Consider the following 20,537-nt stretch of genomic DNA (forward strand, 5'->3'; position numbering starts at 1 on the left):
TAAATGTCAAACTATAGAAATATATATTCCTATAGTCTGACATCTAAATTTATTGTTTGTGGTAGAAAACAACTCTTAACAACTCTGTTGTTTTAAAGTAAGAAACTAAGTACACATTATGTAAAAACTATTCAATTTAATTGAGGAGGCTAATTAAACCAAATAATTATGAAAATTAATTTATCGTTTTTTACTACAAAAACACAATTTATATATATATTATACAATTTATTTATATATTATACTTATATAAAGTCATAAAAATTATATATACTTATATAAAGTCATTTTAAATGTGTGTTTTTTTTGTCTAATCTATTTGTCAGTTTTATTTTTTAATAAAAATAAAACTGACAATTAGATTAGACAAAAAAACATTCCAAATGTTTTTATTTTTATTAAAAAAAACAACTGATAAATAGATGAGACAAAAAAAAAAAACACATTTATTATGACTTTATATAAGTATATAAACTTTTTATATGCAAATTTTTTATATGTAATTTCTATTTTATTTTTTTCTCATTTTTGTCTGAAAAACTGTCATCAAGTGAAAAACTGTCATCAAGTGAAAAAACTATCATTAAGTAAAAAAACTGTCATCAAGTGAAAAAACTGTCATCAAGTGAAAAAACTATCATCAAGTAAAAAAACTGTCATCAAGTGAAAAACTGCTTTTTAAAAGTATTAAAAAATCTTTTTTAATAGGAATACTTTTAAAGTAAGTTATAACTAGATGGCTAGTTACAACTGCACTAAAATTTTAAAAAAATTACAAAAGCTTACATTAAAAAAAAAAATTGAATTGAATTAATTTAGTTTAAGAATTACACTTAGGCCATAGGTTTGAGAAGTCTTATTACTTTTGATTTTTTTACATATATAAAACACCCACCAGACAAGTTTTACACCTACAATAGCAAAATATTGGCAATTATAGCAACATTAGCCAACTTATTATAAAAACATTTGTACAACCATATAAATTGACAAAAGTAATAACCATTATATGAAACCATACTTACAAGAAGATACAGGAAACACTGGAACTGACAACACTAAAATAAAGATAAATGAGAGAGAACCTTATAGAATTTCAAAATCTGCCAATCAGCTTCTTGAGCAATTCAATATCAGCCGAAATCAATGAGATTATAGAATAATTCAAAATCAGTCAACCAGTTTTTTTTTTTAACTGTAATTTTTTGATTTGTTTTCATTAATGTTCATTAATGTTCATTAATGTTTCATTAATTTTCACTAAATAAATTTCTCTATTTTAATTATGCGCTAATTAAAAAAAATGAAAATCTAAATAAAGAAAAATCAGCATATCTGAGAGAGCAATATATTATCTTATCTAGGAAAACAATATACGAACAGCCTGAGAAAAAAATATACCAGCTTATCGAGGGCAAATGTAAAAATTGTCATGTTAACCACAAAGAAATCTTTTAAAAATTGTTAAACAAAAAAATATACAAAGCAGACTGCTGTCCAAATATATTTGAGATTTAAAACAAAAATAAATAAACTTTTTTATTAAATTGAACTAAAAACTGTACACGCTACAATAGTTCTAAAAACTGTACATTCTACAACATTTTAAAAATGTATACTATGTGCTGCAGTACTCGCTACAATGTACGCTGAGTTTGCATGATATACTTAAGAACATATTTCTACAAAGCTATACACATTTGCATATACACATATACAGAGCTATACACATATGCATTTGAATACATATATACACATAAACAATCCTCAGAATTAGGGTTGCATTAAACAACGCCGACCTAGAAGTGTTTAAAGTCAGCAAAAAATTGCAGATTTTGTTTCTATGTGTTATGGTCAAACCTGTGTTTTACATTTTTTTTGCTAACCTGATGCTAACCTTACAGATTAAGGTTGGCAAATTATTGCTGACCTTATTTTTCCTAATTCTGAGGACTGCATACATATACAAAGGGTTCGCATTAAAAAACCCGCCCAATAAAACCTGGACAATCAGGGATTTATTAGGTTTTTATAAAGATATTTTATAATTTTATGAATTATATTTAGTTATATATATATGTATATACATATATATAATATATATATATATATATATATATATATATATATATATATATATATATATATATATATATATATATATAAAATAAAATAAACAAAAATATAAAACAAACTATAAGAAAATATAAAATATGAAGAATGTATAAAATTACTTTCATCATCAACAATATTATTTGGTGAAGGCTCAATGCCAGGAGATATCTGTTCAATACTGTCAGGCTCTTTATTACTTGCAAAATCTTCCTCACTACTGATGGGTGTATGTTCAACATTGACAGGTACCTTTACATATCGCCTAAAAATTTTTTCTAGATTAATACAAAAATTTTATAGATTTCTAATTTTTTCGTTTATAATTAAGAAAAATTATATATCATACAAAAATTGACAAATGTAAAAAGGTGACTGCGCAATTAAAATACTTTTTGCGGAAACAAAATTTTACTAAAAAAGTAAACAAAAAGTTAAAGGAAGATAAAGTATACAAAAATTGGTTAATTATGAAGCCACAAACAATAAAGAATTTATGAAGCCATAAATAATAATGAATTTAGAAAAACTCTTGAAAAAAACTTTTTTTTTATTATTATTCTCTTTATTATGAACACAACATGTCTCAGTGGTTTGGGATCCTTTTAGAAACTTTCATATATTGCTTATAATGACTTCATAAAATCAATTTTTATTATCAAGTTCAATAACAATAAAGCTGCAAGTAACCAATCAAGTTACAACAGAAAATCAAGTTGAACTACAATTTTGTAACAATTTTGTACAAGTTACGAAAGAAAATCAAGGAACTAAACAAGTTATGAGTAAACAGAAAACAACTAAGAGAGTTGAAGAGTTTCACAGAAAATTTCCCATAAAAAACAGTAAATTGTATGATACATGAAATATAAAAAGTGAGAGAATTAAATTAAAATGAATAAAGGTTTTATAGTATGTAGTTATGCCATTAGCAACTTAAGAGGTGAGATTATCCGGAAAGTCATTAATATAAATAAGGAACAATGAAAAACCAAGAATGAAGCCTTGTGTTACTTCAGAAATTACTGGAAATAAAGAAAATTGTTGCCCTTTAAGGACGACTCTAACACTTAGAAAAGAATAATTTAATAATTTTAAAAACCTTCCAAAAAATGTTTTCTGTTATAACAGTTAACAAGCAATAAAACAGGAAGTGAAACCTGTCAGATTATTGATATCTGTATTGATATTTGTACTGATTGTTAGATGTGTGATGCGTGTTACACTCAAAATTTGCTAACAATAGTTAGAAACCTATTAGTTTAAGAGAGCCTATTAGCATTAGTTTAGCGGATCAAAGCTACCTCCAGAGTTTTCAAATATTGAAACCAAAGGAGCAAGCAGAGTAAAAAAGATTCAGTTAAGCATTTGTTAAATAATTCAAAGTTCAAGAGAACACTTTTGTAAGACGAGAATGTTGACAACAAGGTATGAATAACACTTAAAAAATTTTGAAAAACTGTGAATGAACCTAAAATGCAAGCTTATTAAGGTGAAGGGTTTAGCATCACATAAGATGAATGAAATTCTGTAAAAAACCAATGTTATGTGAATGTAAATGTGCACGCATTTGACAAATTTTTGAGTCTTGCTCTTGCTAGAAGTCATGGATCAATTCCAGCGGATAAATGTATTGCTCTTTTAGAGGAAAAACTTAAAATATTTGGTATTTCATTTAGACAATGTTGTTCCAATAAAGACAAATGGAGCATCGGTAATGAAGAAAGTGAGAAAGTTAATTAGTGCTAATCATCAATTGTGTTTAGTGCAAGCCATTCAATTGGCAATTATCAAGGTTCTTTGTGATAAATATAATTGTTGTTTATCAAAAAATTACAGGAAAACAGGAAAAATCAACTTTTTTAGAACAGGAATATTTTTCAAACAACAAGGAAAAAAATGTTGATAGTTTAGAGCTATGAATCGAACAATGAACCAATTATTAGACAAGCAAATTTTGGTCTGCTGAAATAGATTCACAAAAATATTTTATTTATCACCAATGAAAAATAAAATACTACAGAAAAATATCAAAAAAAGAGGGGAATGAGTAAGGACTTTCATTCATTTTGAACGCTCAAACTTGTTGGAGTATCCTATTAACAATGTTGAAGTGTTTTGATAAAGTTAAAAATCCTATACAAAAAAGTCAAATTGATATGGAGTCTACAATCACATTTGACGAAAATATAATTTGCTTATTATCAATCATAATGTCAACCTTGCAGCTTTTAAAAGTTGCTGTAGAAATATAGTGTTGCAAAGATCTATACACAGCTGATATAACATTACAATTTATGTTAAACAAACTCAGCAAAACACTTTATTAAGCATTAATTAATTTATTTCACTTTATTAAGAATTAATTAATTTTGCGAATTTTTCGAACTCTTTATTAATATTGTGTATTTCATAAAAGTTTTAAAAATGTGAAAAATTACTGATAACTAACCAGTTAACCAGTAATCGATTTTTTTTTTACCAAATTACCTGTAATTATAATGGTTAGTTATTTTGCAATTCCTATGTCTTAGATTCAAGAAATGAAGAAAGGTTACCAACCTGAGTAAGAAATTGAGAAAGACAAAAACATTGAGCTTTAGAGCCAACAGGGTTACAGGTTTGGTCAGAAAGGCGTGTGATTGCACGTCATTATATTCAGAAATGCATTTGTGCCTAGGGGTGCCAACTAAAATGGAGTGCTTGGTTTTTTATTTTATTTGAAAAGTTGTAGTTTTTAATATAAATATGTAATTTTTGAAATTTTCTTTTGGGCAGCGATTGTTCATATGCCTAAGGGCGGCATCAATAATAATAACTAACAATGATATTTAACAACAATAATGTCACTAATACTGCCCTGGTTATATGACCAGGCAAAAATTTTGTTTTGACGATTTGAATAGAGCTTTTAACCTGTTTTTAAAATTAAAAAATGTTCTGAAAATTAAAAAACAACTAAAATAATACTCAAAAAACTAAAGTTTATTATTAGTAAACCAAGTTTTAATTATGTTTTAAATAACAAATTTCAAATCTTTTATCTTTACTAATGTTTATGTAATATGGGAATCCCCTAAAATAAAAAAAACATTTTACTTCTAATGATTGTACAATAATTACTTAACTTAAAACATAGTGTTTTTTTTAATACTAATTTAAAAATAAAAAGTTTCCGTGTAAACACACACTAGTAAATAAACACACATCAAAGAAAATAATTTAACTCTTTTTAAAAACATTTCATGCTTTATCTAAACATACATTTAAAAATTGTTTTATTTTTTATTTCTATTTTTAAAGATTAAAATTTTTCATAAAAAATATTTATGTAAATAAAAAAACTATTCATCATTACTTTATATAAAAAATCATTAACAGTGTTGTTAATTCATTTAAAAGGGTTTCAAATTAAATAAAAGATTTAATCTTAATGGTTTTAAAAAAATTTTTTTTTTTTTTTTGCAATAAATTTTTCTTTATCTTTTAATGTCGAATTAACCTTAATGATTCTTATATAAAGTTTATTAAAAAGATATAAAAAGTTGTTATTTATAAAAACTAAACAATTTTTTTCTTTTATAATGTTTATTAAAAAAAAAAAAAATTTAAACAATTCATAAAATAAAAATTAAATACAACATTTTAAACTAAATATTTTAAACAAAAATCATTATTAGTAAACAGTTACTTTGTTTTAAAGCATTTCGCTAATATAAAAACATTAGTAAAAAGTTTTGATGTTATTTATTTCTAATGTATAATTCAAAATCTTTTTTATTCAGTGTTTTTGAAATGGTAATAGCCTAGAAAGTGACCAGGGTTGAAATTTAACTAAGGCCGGGGCCAGGTTTGATAAAAAATAGCCGGTTAGTGAACGGGGCTGCATAAACATTTATACATCCTAAAGTATATTGTTTTTATGCAAAATTCATGTTATATTTTGCATATACATGCATATATAAACATTATTATGATCAACATGATCATCATGATCATCATCATCATTGTCATCATTGTCATCATCAGACTTCAGCCTTCCTTATTTATGCTGTTTCTCTAATATAAACAATCTATAGCATATTCTTTCCTTAGCTAAAGCTCATTCATACAATATGTAAGGCACTCTCTTCAAGTTTTTTTACTTCTACCTTTATCATTTAATCATGAAGCTCCTACTTCTCTACATGCTAATACCTAAATCACTTTAATCTTCTCTAACAAATGTTGTTTAATACAACGTTTTTTCTAATCTGTCCTTATAACTCTTACCCATCTTCATGTTTTTCTTAATTATAAGAAAAACATGAAGATGGGTAACAAAAACAAAAGATGCTCCTTTTTGGTCGGAATTCTAGTATTTTTGTGAAAATTAATAGAAATATTGTATTTTGACTACTATATATAGTTAATATACATCAGAACCAATTAGAACTAGGATCTATAGTGGGTTAAGGCACTTTTTCAAAAGATTTCAACTAAATTCATGTTAATGAGCAAAAGTAATCAAAGACTCCAAAATGGCGTTCTTTAGATTCACTTCTAGGGGTAGTACAAAGGTTTTGAAAATTATCTAAAAAAAAAAGAAGTTTCTTTAAATATTAAAAACACCTGAAGCAAAAAAATTTATAACATCTAAAGCTCTTGTTTGGACATAATACACTGATAAAATCATGCTAACTCCAAATAAAAGAATTCGAATAATTTGTAAATCACCTTAACTACACCAAGTACTAAAAATTCAAAAGTTTACAAAACAAAGTGCTTAGAGCTCATTTTCTGATAACAAATAATTTCAGTTTGAATTTCAATTAGTACCATAAAATTTGAGCATAGGAAAAGGCAAGTTGAATATAAAACTTATATTAACAAGAAATTATTTTAAAAGTTAAAAGAAGTCAAAAACTTAAAAAACATTACTCATAACCATGCATAACAATTTAAAGAAAATAAATTGTTGTATTTTTAAAATTGGAATTATTATTGGAAAAAGGAACACAAATAAAACAATATCAATCAAATTTTTTTAAATGGTAAACCTGCGGAAAGGTAAACCCTATCAATTTATTAAACATTTTGAGGAGATGGAAAAGTAGCAAACTGACAGAATGAAATTGAAAACAATTTAAACAACATACTTGAAAATCAGCAACTAAATTATAAAATTCGAAATCTTAAAAAAAACTCGAAAAATGATCTGTTAAGAACATTTAGTAACTTATTCGAGATAAAAAGCAGGCCAAATGTACCAGTGATGGACATTATAAGTGCTGTAAATATCAAACAAGAGGACATAAAAAGAAAAGAGAAAAATGTAATCTTTGGTGTAGAAAAATAAAAAAAGCTGAAAAGTAAGTCGAATTGTTAATATTGAATTTCAATATTACATCGATTTAAACATAATTCATGCCTCAATCATCCAGGTCTTATCTTAGTTGATTTACAAATTAAGACCTTGGCAGTTTTGCAGTAATTAAATCAGCAAAAAAAACTATGAATGTTTTGGCCTTCAAAGATGACTTTAATAAGGCAGTAAGAAAGAAACGTTTTGATAATTTAAAAAACTTTCTCAGATACACCATATGAAACAAGCTTATGGAGAAGACCAGAAAGCCAAACTTTGTCGAAAGCCTTAGATAATTCTAGAGCAATAGCCCTAGCCTCTTTGCCTCCATCTAATGCAGGATAAAACCTTTCAGTCACATTAGTTAGCAAGTCAGCCGTAGAGTGAGCAAAACAGAATACATAAGTAACTATAAATCTTCATTAAATACAAAAGTTTAACTTACTTTAAAACAAGTATACATATGCATAGATATATCAATATTTAAAATGAAAAAATATAAAATGATAGGAAGTATAAGATAAAGAAAAACATTATTGCTTTTGTGTAATCATAATTTATGTAGTGGTGGTAATAAACTTCTCCTCAGAATCACATTTATTATTACCAATTACTCCTCAGAATCACATTTATTAGCACCAATACCTAGTTTATCCTGTCAGATAAACATGATTGCCATTTATGGTCCAAAGAAAACATATTTTAATCAATTAAAGTTTAGGTGACTTGATGTTGTCATAAATATAAAAATCATGATGGAAGTCCACCAGAACTATTAATGACTATTTGTTTAACAAATATTAAACGTTAAACTCGGCTACCAAAGTTTACAAATTACTATTCACTATTTGTTTAATGAAAATACTATTTGCTGGTGTTTATGTACGACATAAACATTTGATGCAGAAAACATGCAGTGTGTGACCTGGATATTTAATGTATTGCATGTATTCAGATACAATGCATTTAATGTAATGCATTGTATCTGCAATGTATTACATGGATGAAGCTAAGGAATATACTTATTTTTAATGAAATTATAAATTAAAATGGTAATATCATTCACTAAAAGTTTTAACTTTTGAAGTTAAAACTTTTAAAAATTTGTTGATAATTTTTACCTCATTCCTCGTAAAATAATTTGATACAAATCTTTTGCATTAGATATATCTTTTGGTACTGAAACCAATATAGGTGTTCCAAACAATAAAGGATTGGAATAGCCATAAGTGTAGGAATAACTTATTTCACTAAAAAAATAAATGATTAGAATAGCCATAAGGAGTGTAGGAATAACTTATTTCACTAAAAAAAATAAAGGATTAGAATAGCCATATGGAGTGTAGGAATAACTTATTTTACTAAAAAAATAAAGGATTAGAATAGCCATAAGGAGTGTAAAAATTATTTTACTAAAAAAACTTAATGAGCAAAAACTAGATATTTAAACAAAACCAAAGTAAAAAAAAAAAAAATAGCAAAAAGAAATTTAAACAAAACAAAAGTAAAAAAAAAAAAAAAAAAAAAAAAAAAAAAATTTACCGAGTATGTCTTAAGTAAACAGGTAGAAAAAGAATATTTTCATTTTTGGAATTTGACAGATTAAATGGAACTTCATATCTAAATTTAAAAAAATTTACAGGAAATAAACATGTTATAAAATACTTTGATTTAAAAATTTTATATTTACTTTCTAAACTCTACTTTGTTACGATGTTAATGGAATGTAGGTGTATCAAATTTATGCATAATTAATTGGTTAAACTAATTTTAAAATTTGATTGTTATATAATTTATATTCTATATACATAACTAATGTCCTATTTCTTTATAATCAACATTTAAAAAAACTATTTTCATCATTTTCAAATATGCGCTTGTTTTACATACTTTTATTTCTACTGATTATTTTTATCTATTAATCAGTTTTTAATAAATGATTGTCAACTATTGAATGTAACCACGTTTTGTTTATTTTACTTTCTCCAACTTAATAGTCAGAGCCTAAAATTTTTTACTATGAAATTATAATTGAAAATGAAATTAGATTAATCATCTTTAATAACCATTAATAATCTCATTAATACATACAAAAAAATAATAACAAATTTGTAGAAAAAATGTCAATGTATCTAATGTTAGACATAAAATGTATCTTATGTTACACATTTTTTTTACATTTATTTTGTAATTGAAAACAATTTTATTTTGTAAATAAACATAAAATAATGCCATAAATAATTTAAATGCAAAAAAAAAAAAAAAAAAAAAAAAAAAAAAAAAAAAATTTAATATTATTAATTATTTCTAAGGTAAACTAGAATATAGTTTAAAAATTACACTAGTCAATAGCCAAATCATTTATTTATCAATAAGTTATCATGCATTTATTATAATGAATGTTTATGCATTTGCATTTTCCGCACAAAATTGTGTTTATTCTTTAAAAACTACTACATTAATTAGAGAAAATTATCACTGCTAATTGAATGAAAGATTAGAGACCAAAATAAAAGCTGGTTGCCACCTATATGTTACACTTATACTTCTAGTCTTGTCTGGATCAATTAAAAAGGTCATTCCATGCTGTTCCTATGATATGGAGGCAATCAATAATATCACAGACTGCTATTTTTGCATGGTACTGTTTCTATGGCACGAAATGTCTAGGAAGAATGAATGGACTATCAACAATCTTATTATAACATATGTGATTTGCCCAGCACTTCATGACGAGCTCTACCAGCAGACTATTCTCTAAAATCAAAAATCAGACTATGTTAGAGCTAAATTACATTCAAGCATCTTATATTTAGTAATATTCTATTAAAATCTAAAAATCACACAAAAGTAAAGTTACACCGTTTTAGCACCAAAATCTTCAATTGTGAAATTCATTTTTAAAATAAAAAACAAAAAATTTTTTTCTACTAAAATTTTATTTATAATTTTTTTATTAAATTTAATTTTAATTTTTAAAAAAATTTCCAAACTAACGGGTGATGCGGAAGTTATTGGACAAAATAAAAATGTCAATAACTTATTTATAAATAAAAAAACAAACTACTATTATATTTTTTTTAAATAAAGCATTTATCTTTTAGTAAAAATATATTATTTTTTATACGAAAAAACACCACCATCTGCAATTGATCTCAATTTTGCTCTGACGCCTTTCATATGCGACTGTAAAAAGTTTAAATCAATTTCTTGTATTTTAGTTTAATGCGATCAATCAAAACTTGCTCTGTTGAAGCTTGCCAATCTCCCTCGTAAAACTTCTGTGCCAAATGTCCCCAAAAATTTTGGTCTTACTTGAGGTGCATTTGGGGGATTGGATTCTTTATCAACGTAATAGACATATTGGTCCATCCAATTTAGAGAATCTTTAGAATAATGAGAACTTGCTAAATCTGGCCAAAATAAATAGTTAAAGTCTCCATGTTACTTGTGAATAAATGGAAGAAGTCGTTTTTCTAAACATTCATTAATATAGATTGATGAATTGATCGCTACAGCCTTGGAAGTGCGAAACAATGGCTCGGACATACCACGGTCAGATATGGCTATCCACATTAATAATTTTTTTGGAAATTTCTTTTTTCCTATAAAACGAACACTTTCTGGGCATGCCTTTTTGTTGTTTGTGTAGTATCCAGAATTTCCAGGCATGTTGTCCCCTGCAAAACAAAAGTATTTTTCGTCATCGATGACTAGAAGCGATTTTGTGTTGGTTAGGGTTGGTTAACTAGTTTCCTGCTTCTTTTCTTTGCCTTTATTTGTTGTTCTATAGTGTATTTTGGAGTCTTTTCACGTTTTCTATATTTAATATTCATTTTTTTAACTGACGACCAATTGTCGATTGATTTACACCGAATTCAATACCTATTTTTCTCTGACTGACCTCTTTTCGATTGTTGAGAAGTCTCGTTAATTCGGCTTTCTTTTCTCTAGTCCAGGATATCGGACGACCAGGGTGCTTTCTATCAGAAAACGATTGAACAGTTTCAAGTCTTTTTAGGCTATCATATATTGTACTTCGAGCAAATTCTTCCTTTTCAAAATGATTTACGATTTCTTTTTTTTAATATTAGGTTTATTTACAAAAAACATTTTTAGTCGCTTTCGAAAGGATTCTCGTTCAGCTGCATTTAACCTCATTTTAAATAATTGTGTTTCAAATAATAAAGTTTATATTTTATAGAATGTTTATGCCTACGCATAAAACCACAAAAACTAATTATTATGCTCAAATAATGAAATTAGGATTTGTCCGATAACTTCCGCATCACCCGTTATGCTACATAAAATTTTTTTTTTTTAATCAAATTTAAGTTACTTTTTTATGTTTGTTTTACATTCAACTATTTAGTTATAACAAACCCTAATTTCAATTAGGATATTTCAATAAGGTTGAACCAAAACTCCTCTGATGAAAATATATTTAATTCCTCTTAACAAACTTTCAAAGATTTCCTTAAAAAAAGTGGATTTCAAAATTTTGAATTAAAACTTGACCCTGAAAAAAAGAATACAAAAAAGCCAAATAGAACTAGAAATGTAATTTGACTCAACTCCTCATATAGCAAAAACATTCCCACTAACATAAGAAAAGCCTTTTTAAAATTAAAACATAAACATTTTTAATTGAAATACAATTAAATTTAGCTAAAGTTGCAAAAAAAAAAAATGATAAGAATTACAAAAGTTCGCAATAATGGTTTGCTGAACAAAAAGAAACCGTAAATGAAAAAACAACAGAAAATTGTAATTTTTAAAAAAAAAAGAAAATGTTCAATGAGTGGAAAATGTTTATCAAAAAATGTGGTATATAAATGTATTGTTTTCTCTAAGAATGTACCTGATAAGGAAATCCATAAGCAATCCTTTAAAACTAAAAAGTATTTAAAAGACACCATGCTGTCAAAATACATATAAGAAATAAAAGATAAAAATATTGCTGATTCTATATTAAATCGGTCCACCCTTAAAACAGTACATGCATATAATATTTCCAGAAACTGCAAATTTTGAATGCAAAAATTTGAAATTATTACACATGCAAACCAAGAATGTTTATTGAGCAAAAAATTGGAACTAATTTCTAAATGCAGCCATAAAAATAAGTTTCTCATTAAAAACTATAAAAATAAGTGAGTTCAAAAAATAATTATATTAAAAAGTCCTTTGAAAATATTTTTAAAAGGAAGCAGCAGTAAACAATTCTAAAGAATACTATTTATATTAGTGTCAGCATATTCCGAATGTTTGAAAATTTACAGTAGCTATGACATTTATCACTTCCTGTCATTTCCATGTCAGTTTTATTAATTTGAACATTTATTTCTAATGAGTCTTTACAGTGATGCTATTGTGGTTACAACCTTCTCTTAACTCTTTAACTTTGAAATATACCTTGACAAACAAGTTAGCTGCATCGAGAAACAAGTTGAGAGCGGTACTACAAGGGACATAGTAGGGAAGGAACTCTGAATTTCTTACTTTTTTTTTAAATTTAAATTCACCTCCCCAAGGTCATGAAGGCCACTACAGTTGAAGAGGCTACTTAAGTTGTGGTTACAACCCTCTCTCAACTCTATAACTTTGAAACACAAACCTTGACGAACAAGGCTGCTACGCAGAGAAACAAGTCGAGCACTGTACTACCAGGAATGTGGTGGGGATTGAAATCAAAACTTCTTGCTTAAGAAGTGAGCGCTCTACCACTACATCAGTACTGCATTGAGTATTAAAAACAAAATTTCAGAAAACCCTTAAGTTTTTGTTTTTTATTTTACATACTAAAACTCTAGACTCATTTTAGTAAAATTTTGACATTATGATTTATATAGTACTATCAGGAGCTCCCTCGAGAAGTAAGGGTGAGTCAATTTCCTCAGCAGACAAGTCTAGATCATGTTCAGTTTGGATACATGTTTTAATCATTTCATATGTGTCACACTTTGTTTTAAGGGGTTTGCCTTGAATATAAAATCTATTTCTGTTTTTGTTTTTTTTAATGAACTTATGTTACCAAATGCTGAGGGGGCCACATCAGACGAGAATGCTAGTCATTTTGTTTTTTTTACTTTTGATTTTTTTAACCCTCTCTCAACTCTTTAAATCCAAACCTCTTTCAACTCTTTAAATCCAAAACACAAACCTCAATGAACAAGGTTGCTGTGCAGAGAAACAGGTTGATATACATGTAATAGATTTTATAATTGTAATAAATTTTACAATTATTTATCTTTTTTAATTAAAAAAAATTATCAACTTTTGAATATAACTGAAAGTTATATGGAGTTTTGAAATTGTACCCAAATTTAATTGAAAGCTGAACTTTTATTTCAAATTTGTCACCAAAATCAAAGCGAAAGCCAACTTTGCCTTTTCAATAAACTTCGTAATTAAAAATTTAACGAACATTTGCTGGTCCTTTGTAGTTTTGGGTAGCTATTATGGATGAAATGTTTTTTAATGTAACATCATTCGTAATGATAACTAATACCAGAAATAAGCCGTAAATTAAACTGAATTAAACATTTTTAAATAACTTTATCCCATCTTCCGCCACCCCTACATGTTATTTACTTTTTAACTCATATTTTCTCCCAGAACATTCTTATCTTAGAAGCACTTTTCTTTTGATTAATTCATTTAGTTTTTTAACATCTCACTTTATACCTGTGTCTGTTTATACCTATGTCACTTTATACTTGTGTCTGATTTTATGTCTGATGCATGAGGTGTCTCTATGCACAAAGTATTGAAAATACATATTCATATTCAAACTATTTGTAATCATCATGAAAAGGTCTAATTACTTTGTATGATGATAGCTTTTGTTGTGATCCATCTAACAAACACAAAATTAAATTAAAAAGTGTTCAAAAATAAATTAATTAATTTAAAAGATAAAGTTTTATTTATCATTTTGTTTTTAATTCAATTTTTTATCATTTTGTTTTTAATTCAGTTTTTTATCATTTTGTAAATCTGAAGAAACACCTAAAGTAACTACTTTGGGTGTTTCCTCAGATTTAATAAATGATAAACCAAAAACAAAAAAGTTGTGTTAGCAAAGTAAAAGAGACTTGGATCCGCAAGTGAAATTAATTAAAGCAAAGTTTGATATTTCTTCAAAATCTTAAGCTACTGACTTTTGACATATTTTCCTGAGAGTTGAAACATCAACTATACACAAAACTTTCTGCTTACCAAAAAATGAAAAAAAAGTCAGATGAATTCTCTCAAATGTGTCCAGAGAAGATACAGCAAGCCTCAATTCAGGTTGATCGTAAAATACAACATTTTCAAAAAAAACTCCCAATAGTTAATATAAAAGAACTTTATTTTGAGCTTTTCTTTGATATCAAGAGTTTTTTAAGTTTTGTTAACTTACACCAAAGAGATGTATTCCTATTGAAGTTGCTTATGCTCTACAGTAAGTGATAATTGCCCAGGTATTGACACACTAAAATTGTATTTACTACTTTGCTTTATAAACACAGCATTGAAGAAATCATATTCAAACAGTGACAAAAAAATATGATAAAGTTTCAGTAACTCTTCCAGTGGATGATTTAATTAAAAAAGCTTATCAACAAATAAACCAAATAGGAGACCATCACTATATACCCAAAAATCAAGCAGCATATTTGCAGCTTGGAGCATCTAAAAATAGTATTACCGATTAATCATTTTTTAAATTTCTAATAATTCAAGATGCAGTACAAGGTTTCTATCAGAACAAAAGCTAAGCAGCATTGTATCTATTTTTTAATTACTTTTTGGAAAAAAATAACATAAAATGTAAAAGTCTGTGCAATGATATAAACATTTTACTATATCAGATCATTTGTGACACAATATAAACTCTGTTAATTGTTTCATTCATGAAGTAATAAAACATTTTGAAAAATTGATATCTTACTTCAACCACTGGATTTATTTCAGTGATGGCACAGATTTACAATAGAAAAATTATAAAAAAACATATCTAACTTATGCCATGAGGAAAGAGTGCTTGTCATGGAGTTGGGAGCTCTGTTAAAAGACCTGTAGCAAGAAAAAACTTAACACTAACAGGTCCTATCAATTTACCTGAGAAAAAGTATGATTAGTGTAGACAAAAATATCAAAGAAATACATTTTTAATACATTGCAAATTTAAACAATGCAATTATACTGGATTGCATAAACATCAAGTTAGAAAAACACTTTTTCAACAATTCCATGAACAAGAAACCACTACTGTTTTATACCACAATCATTAACTTCTATAATGAGAGGAGTGTCATTGTACAATGTGTATACTAATGCAAATGTTTTTAGGCGATATTGCGAAAATATAGAAAAAATCAACATATCTTTATCAAGATTATAAAGCATCCTCCTAAAGAAGATAATTGCTGAGTTCTAATCATGCACATTTAATGCAAAATTTTATCTTTAAAAGTTAAATCAGTAACTGATGCTATGAATTATAAGCTCAATAAAAAAAACGAAATATTGCATTTGTACAAAAGCATATCTAATAAAATAACTATACAACAAGAGAGCAAAGTTGTTACATAACAAGAGAGCAAAGATGTTACATAACAAGAGAGTAAAGTTGTTATACATCAAAAAAGCAAAGTTGTTATATAACAAGAGAGTAAAGTTGTTATACAACAAAAGAGGAAAGTTGGTATATAACAAGGGAGCAAAGTTGTTATATAACAGGAGAGCAAAGTTGTTATATAACAAGAGAGCAAAGTTGTTATATAACAAGAGAGCAAAGTTGCTATATAACAAGAGAGCAAAGATCTCATAAATTTGATTTATATGTTTTAAACTTATAACTATTTAACAAAAATTGATCTTTAAGCATATTTATTTAAATGATTAGAGATTTATGTTGATTGTTTATTTAAATGATTCAAGACTTATGTTGATTGTTTATTTGAATGATTCATAATTTATGTTGATTGTTTATTACATAACAATATTTTTTAATATTTATTACATAATTACACAACAAATTTGGGCATTATTATGACAAGTAAATTACTCTAACCACTTGGTATAAGTTTTAATCTAAATTTAAACATAATAATGAAATTAGAAAAGTCTAACAAATGTTAGACTTTTCTAATTTCATTATTATGTTTAAATTTAGATTAAACATAATAATGGGCTGGAATAGTAGAAGGATCAAAAAATATGTTACAAAATTTATAGTCAAGATATGAATTAGTAAGGAAATAAGTGTTTTGCAGAAATAAGGTAATTAGCCAGAAATTAAAATAAAAGTTTAATGAATTTTGCACAAATTTCATTGCTTTGAATTTGTAACTTCCCCATGAGTACCCACTTAAATCAATGGAATAAAATCTTTTAAAAAAAATTTCTGAAATTAAGTGTTTAAAATAAAGAGCTTCAAATTATAAACAAAACATGTTTTGCTTCTAAAGTATTTTATTTTTGGAAAAATCAGAAACTTGAAATGACCATATCTCATGAATCACAAAGGTTTCACTCTGAAATTTTCAAGAACTGTTTTTCTCATTGATCCAAACCAACCCACCAAGCTTTATCAAAATCTGAGGTAGTCCATGTTGGACTTTGGTCTACTTGGCATAGAATGACTCTATAGTAGGTAATGGAACTTGGATAATAATATAACTATGCAAAAATATAATTGTCAACCAAATAATCTTACATGGTAATATCATCTCTATCTGTTATTTGACTTAGACTTTCATTAGGTTCATATATCTTATGAAACTTGGAACCAAATACATCAGCAACCATTAACTAAAAAAAAAAAAATCATAACAACAGAAATGTATAGTATTATAGTTTTTCAAACAACATATATATACATATATATTTATATATGCTTTATATATTGTTAAACCTTATTAGGGTCAGTTGATGTAAGATTGCCAACAGCGCTTGTCAAATCAAGTATATTTCCGAGTTTTGGAACTGTCACTTTAACCTAGAAAAAAGATCAAAACTTATAACAAACTTATAACAAATAAAAAAATTCATAAAAATAATAAAATGACAATATTGATGATAATAACAAAAACAAAAAATACTTTTAATGGTGTTTTAGATGTGTCCAAAGGAACGAATTTTATCCCAAGGTTGCGTTCTTTTTTTATTGGAAGAGGAAGAGATAAATAGCAGAATGGATCAAATGTCATTGATTTCTAATAAATTAATATTTAAATGAAAAACAAAACAAAATAAAATAGTTTATACTATAAAAAATAAATCAAAATGGAGGCTGTATGCATGTATATATACATTTTTTAAAACATCTTCAAGATTAAGCTTTGAAACTAAGCAAATTAAGCAGTTAAAATCCATCATTATGTTAACCATAAAACTTTGCTTAATATATATCACGCTATTTTTAATATACTTGTCAAGTTTAGGATAAAATCAATCTTGAATTAACAGTAAAATCAAACTTAAAGATTGCAAATTTTTTAGATGTTACATTTAATTTATTGGATTGTTCCTTTCGACCATACAGAAATCCAGGTGACCACCCACTGTACATTAATGTTAATTATAACCACCCTTCTAATATTATTAAATCCATACCAAAGATGTTATCCAAGCAAATTAGCAATAATTCATCAAACAAAAACATTTTTGACAAAGCTGCACTATTTTATAATAATGCCTTGGCGACTAATGGTTATCAAGAAACAATCTTTTATAAACCAAATCATACCACAAGAAAGCCAAAATCAAGAAAACATAACATTGTATGGTTTAACTCTCCTTTTGAGCTCAAGGTATATACAAATGTTGCCAGAATTTTCTTAAACTTAAAAATATTATTACTGTTCACAATAAAAAAATTTTATCTGGCACTAACACCAACCAACAATGCAACTGCTGACAAACTTGTCCTTTGCAAAGAAAATGCTAACAAAAAAATATAGTATATAGCTGTAACGTAAAAACTTTACCACAAGATGGCGGATTTAATTATATTAGGCTAACAGAGAATACTGTTAATAACCGTTAGTACAAACACATAACCTCATTCCAATAGGAAAGCAAAGAAAATTCAACAGAGCTTTCAGAGTTTTTATGGGAAATAAAAAAAAATAAAGCGCTTAAACCTGACGAAAAATTATGCAACCTTTGATTAACTGAAAAGTACAAAATAATATCAAAATGAAAATAATTAAACAAAAAAAAAAAAAGAGCTGGTATCAAAATGTTCCAATAAAAACAAATTTTTTATCAACAACTTTAATGTCATTGAAGCGGACACTGCATAGTATTTTTGTAATTAATTTTTTTGTCATGAAGATTATTTGTAATATCTGATGATCACAATAGGCATGAAACTTTTGTTTCTTGATTGATGATCGCTATAAACATAAAATGTCATGTTTCTTTAACTACTATGTGTTATTATTTAATTTTACACATATATATTTTATATATACATATACAAATTGATATATATATATATATATATATATATATATATATATATATATATATATATATATATATATATATATATATATATATATATATATATATATATATTTAAATATATATATCAGCCCTTGGAATTAGGGTCAGCATTCGGCAATGCTGACTAAACTGCCGATCTAAAACCATTTGAGGTCAGCAAATAATTGCCGACCTCATTTCTATGTTTTATGCTAAGACCTTTGTATTAAATTTTTATTGCTGACCTCTAAAAGATTGCGGGGTTTTTTTTTCTTTATTCCGAGGGTTGATATATATATATATATATATATATATATATATATATATATATATATATATATATATATATATATATATATATATTTAAATATATATATGAATATAGGTCTTAGTTAAGTCAGTATTAAAAATGCAAGCCAATTGTATTATCACTGCGTAGAAATAAATCTAGAATAGTAAATAAATCTAAAGTAAACCCACTCTCAACTCCAAAAAACAAACTTTAAGTCAGGCTGATGTGCAGTAAAACATTTCAAAAGGAATTTCAAACTAAATGCATTAATCAAACATATTTGTTAAATAAAGGGAATTCCTTATTTTATTCATATAGTAGCATTAAAAAATAATTAGTTCTAATACTCAAACATAATTCCAAAAATTTGGAGTAAGAAGATTTAGACATCTTAAACAAGAGCAGCTTAATGTTCATTGTATTTTATGTTCATTTTATTTATGCTCATTTTAAATAAATAAGAAAATAATATTTAGTTAAAACATTGGTTTAAAAAATTTTTGGCTTGAAGTTTACCAAAAAACTTTTTTTAACAAAATATTTTCTAAATAAAATACTTTTTGACAAACTGGACATTTAACAGTCGATTTAAACAAGCCATGAAAAAGGTCAACAATAATTGAACTATTTCTCAATGTATGATTGCTCCAAGCTTCTTCAGCACATATCTAAAAATTATTTATAAAAAATATCATTATTCCAAAATTGGATTGGAAAAATTAAAATTTATATATATATAAATATATATATATATATAAATATATATATATATATAAATATATATATATATATAAATATATATATATATATATATATATATATATATATATATATATATATATATATATATATATATATATATATATATATATATATATATATATATATATATATATATATATATATATATATATATATATAAATTAGTAAAAACACTTATCTAATTTTTGATTACTTCAACACTGTGTTTCACCATCAGTAGGTTCATCAGGAAGAATGTCTAAACATAAAATAATTTTCAAATTATAGAAAAATTATTTCACAGGAAGTTGGGAATTGTTATAATTATTTATGTAATAACTGTAATATTTTGCAACCAGGAAGTTGCATCAACTAAATTAGATAATTAAAAAATCATGAAAAGAATTCTTTAGAATTAGGATAAATTTGGACTGGTATTTGTTTTTATAATTTTTTAAAAGGAACTTGTTTTCATGTCTGCACTTAAAAAATTAATTCTGATTTTTTATTCAGTAAATTTTCTTGATGCAAATGAGTAATAATTTCAAATTTTTCTTGTAAACATAG

General features: G+C 25.7%; 1 protein-coding gene across 7 annotated transcripts in view; it reads right to left on the reverse strand.

The window, feature by feature from the left end:
• Window positions 1–20,537, reverse strand: part of LOC100203798 (ubiquitin carboxyl-terminal hydrolase 15) — a 93,709-nt gene that overhangs the window by 12,585 nt on the left and 60,587 nt on the right. For 4 of the 7 annotated variants that reach the window (XM_065811311.1, XM_065811309.1, XM_065811310.1 and 1 more), the window contains 8 exons: window positions 19,787–19,897; window positions 17,548–17,661; window positions 17,361–17,444; window positions 17,163–17,257; window positions 8,999–9,076; window positions 8,578–8,706; window positions 2,235–2,377; window positions 1,026–1,058 (listed from right to left, as the gene is read on the reverse strand). In XM_065811311.1, coding sequence (XP_065667383.1) covers window positions 1,026–1,058; window positions 2,235–2,377; window positions 8,578–8,706; window positions 8,999–9,076; window positions 17,163–17,257; window positions 17,361–17,444; window positions 17,548–17,661; window positions 19,787–19,897 — 787 coding nt within the window. The remainder of the gene's footprint in view (window positions 1–1,025; window positions 1,059–2,234; window positions 2,378–8,577; window positions 8,707–8,998; window positions 9,077–17,162; window positions 17,258–17,360; window positions 17,445–17,547; window positions 17,662–19,786; window positions 19,898–20,537) is intronic. The other 3 variants (XM_065811313.1, XM_065811312.1, XM_065811308.1) reach the window with 1 other exon arrangement.

The sequence above is a fragment of the Hydra vulgaris genome, chromosome 12 (genome assembly GCF_038396675.1).
Source record: "Hydra vulgaris chromosome 12, alternate assembly HydraT2T_AEP".
NCBI classification, from domain to species: Eukaryota; Metazoa; Cnidaria; class Hydrozoa; order Anthoathecata; family Hydridae; genus Hydra; species Hydra vulgaris.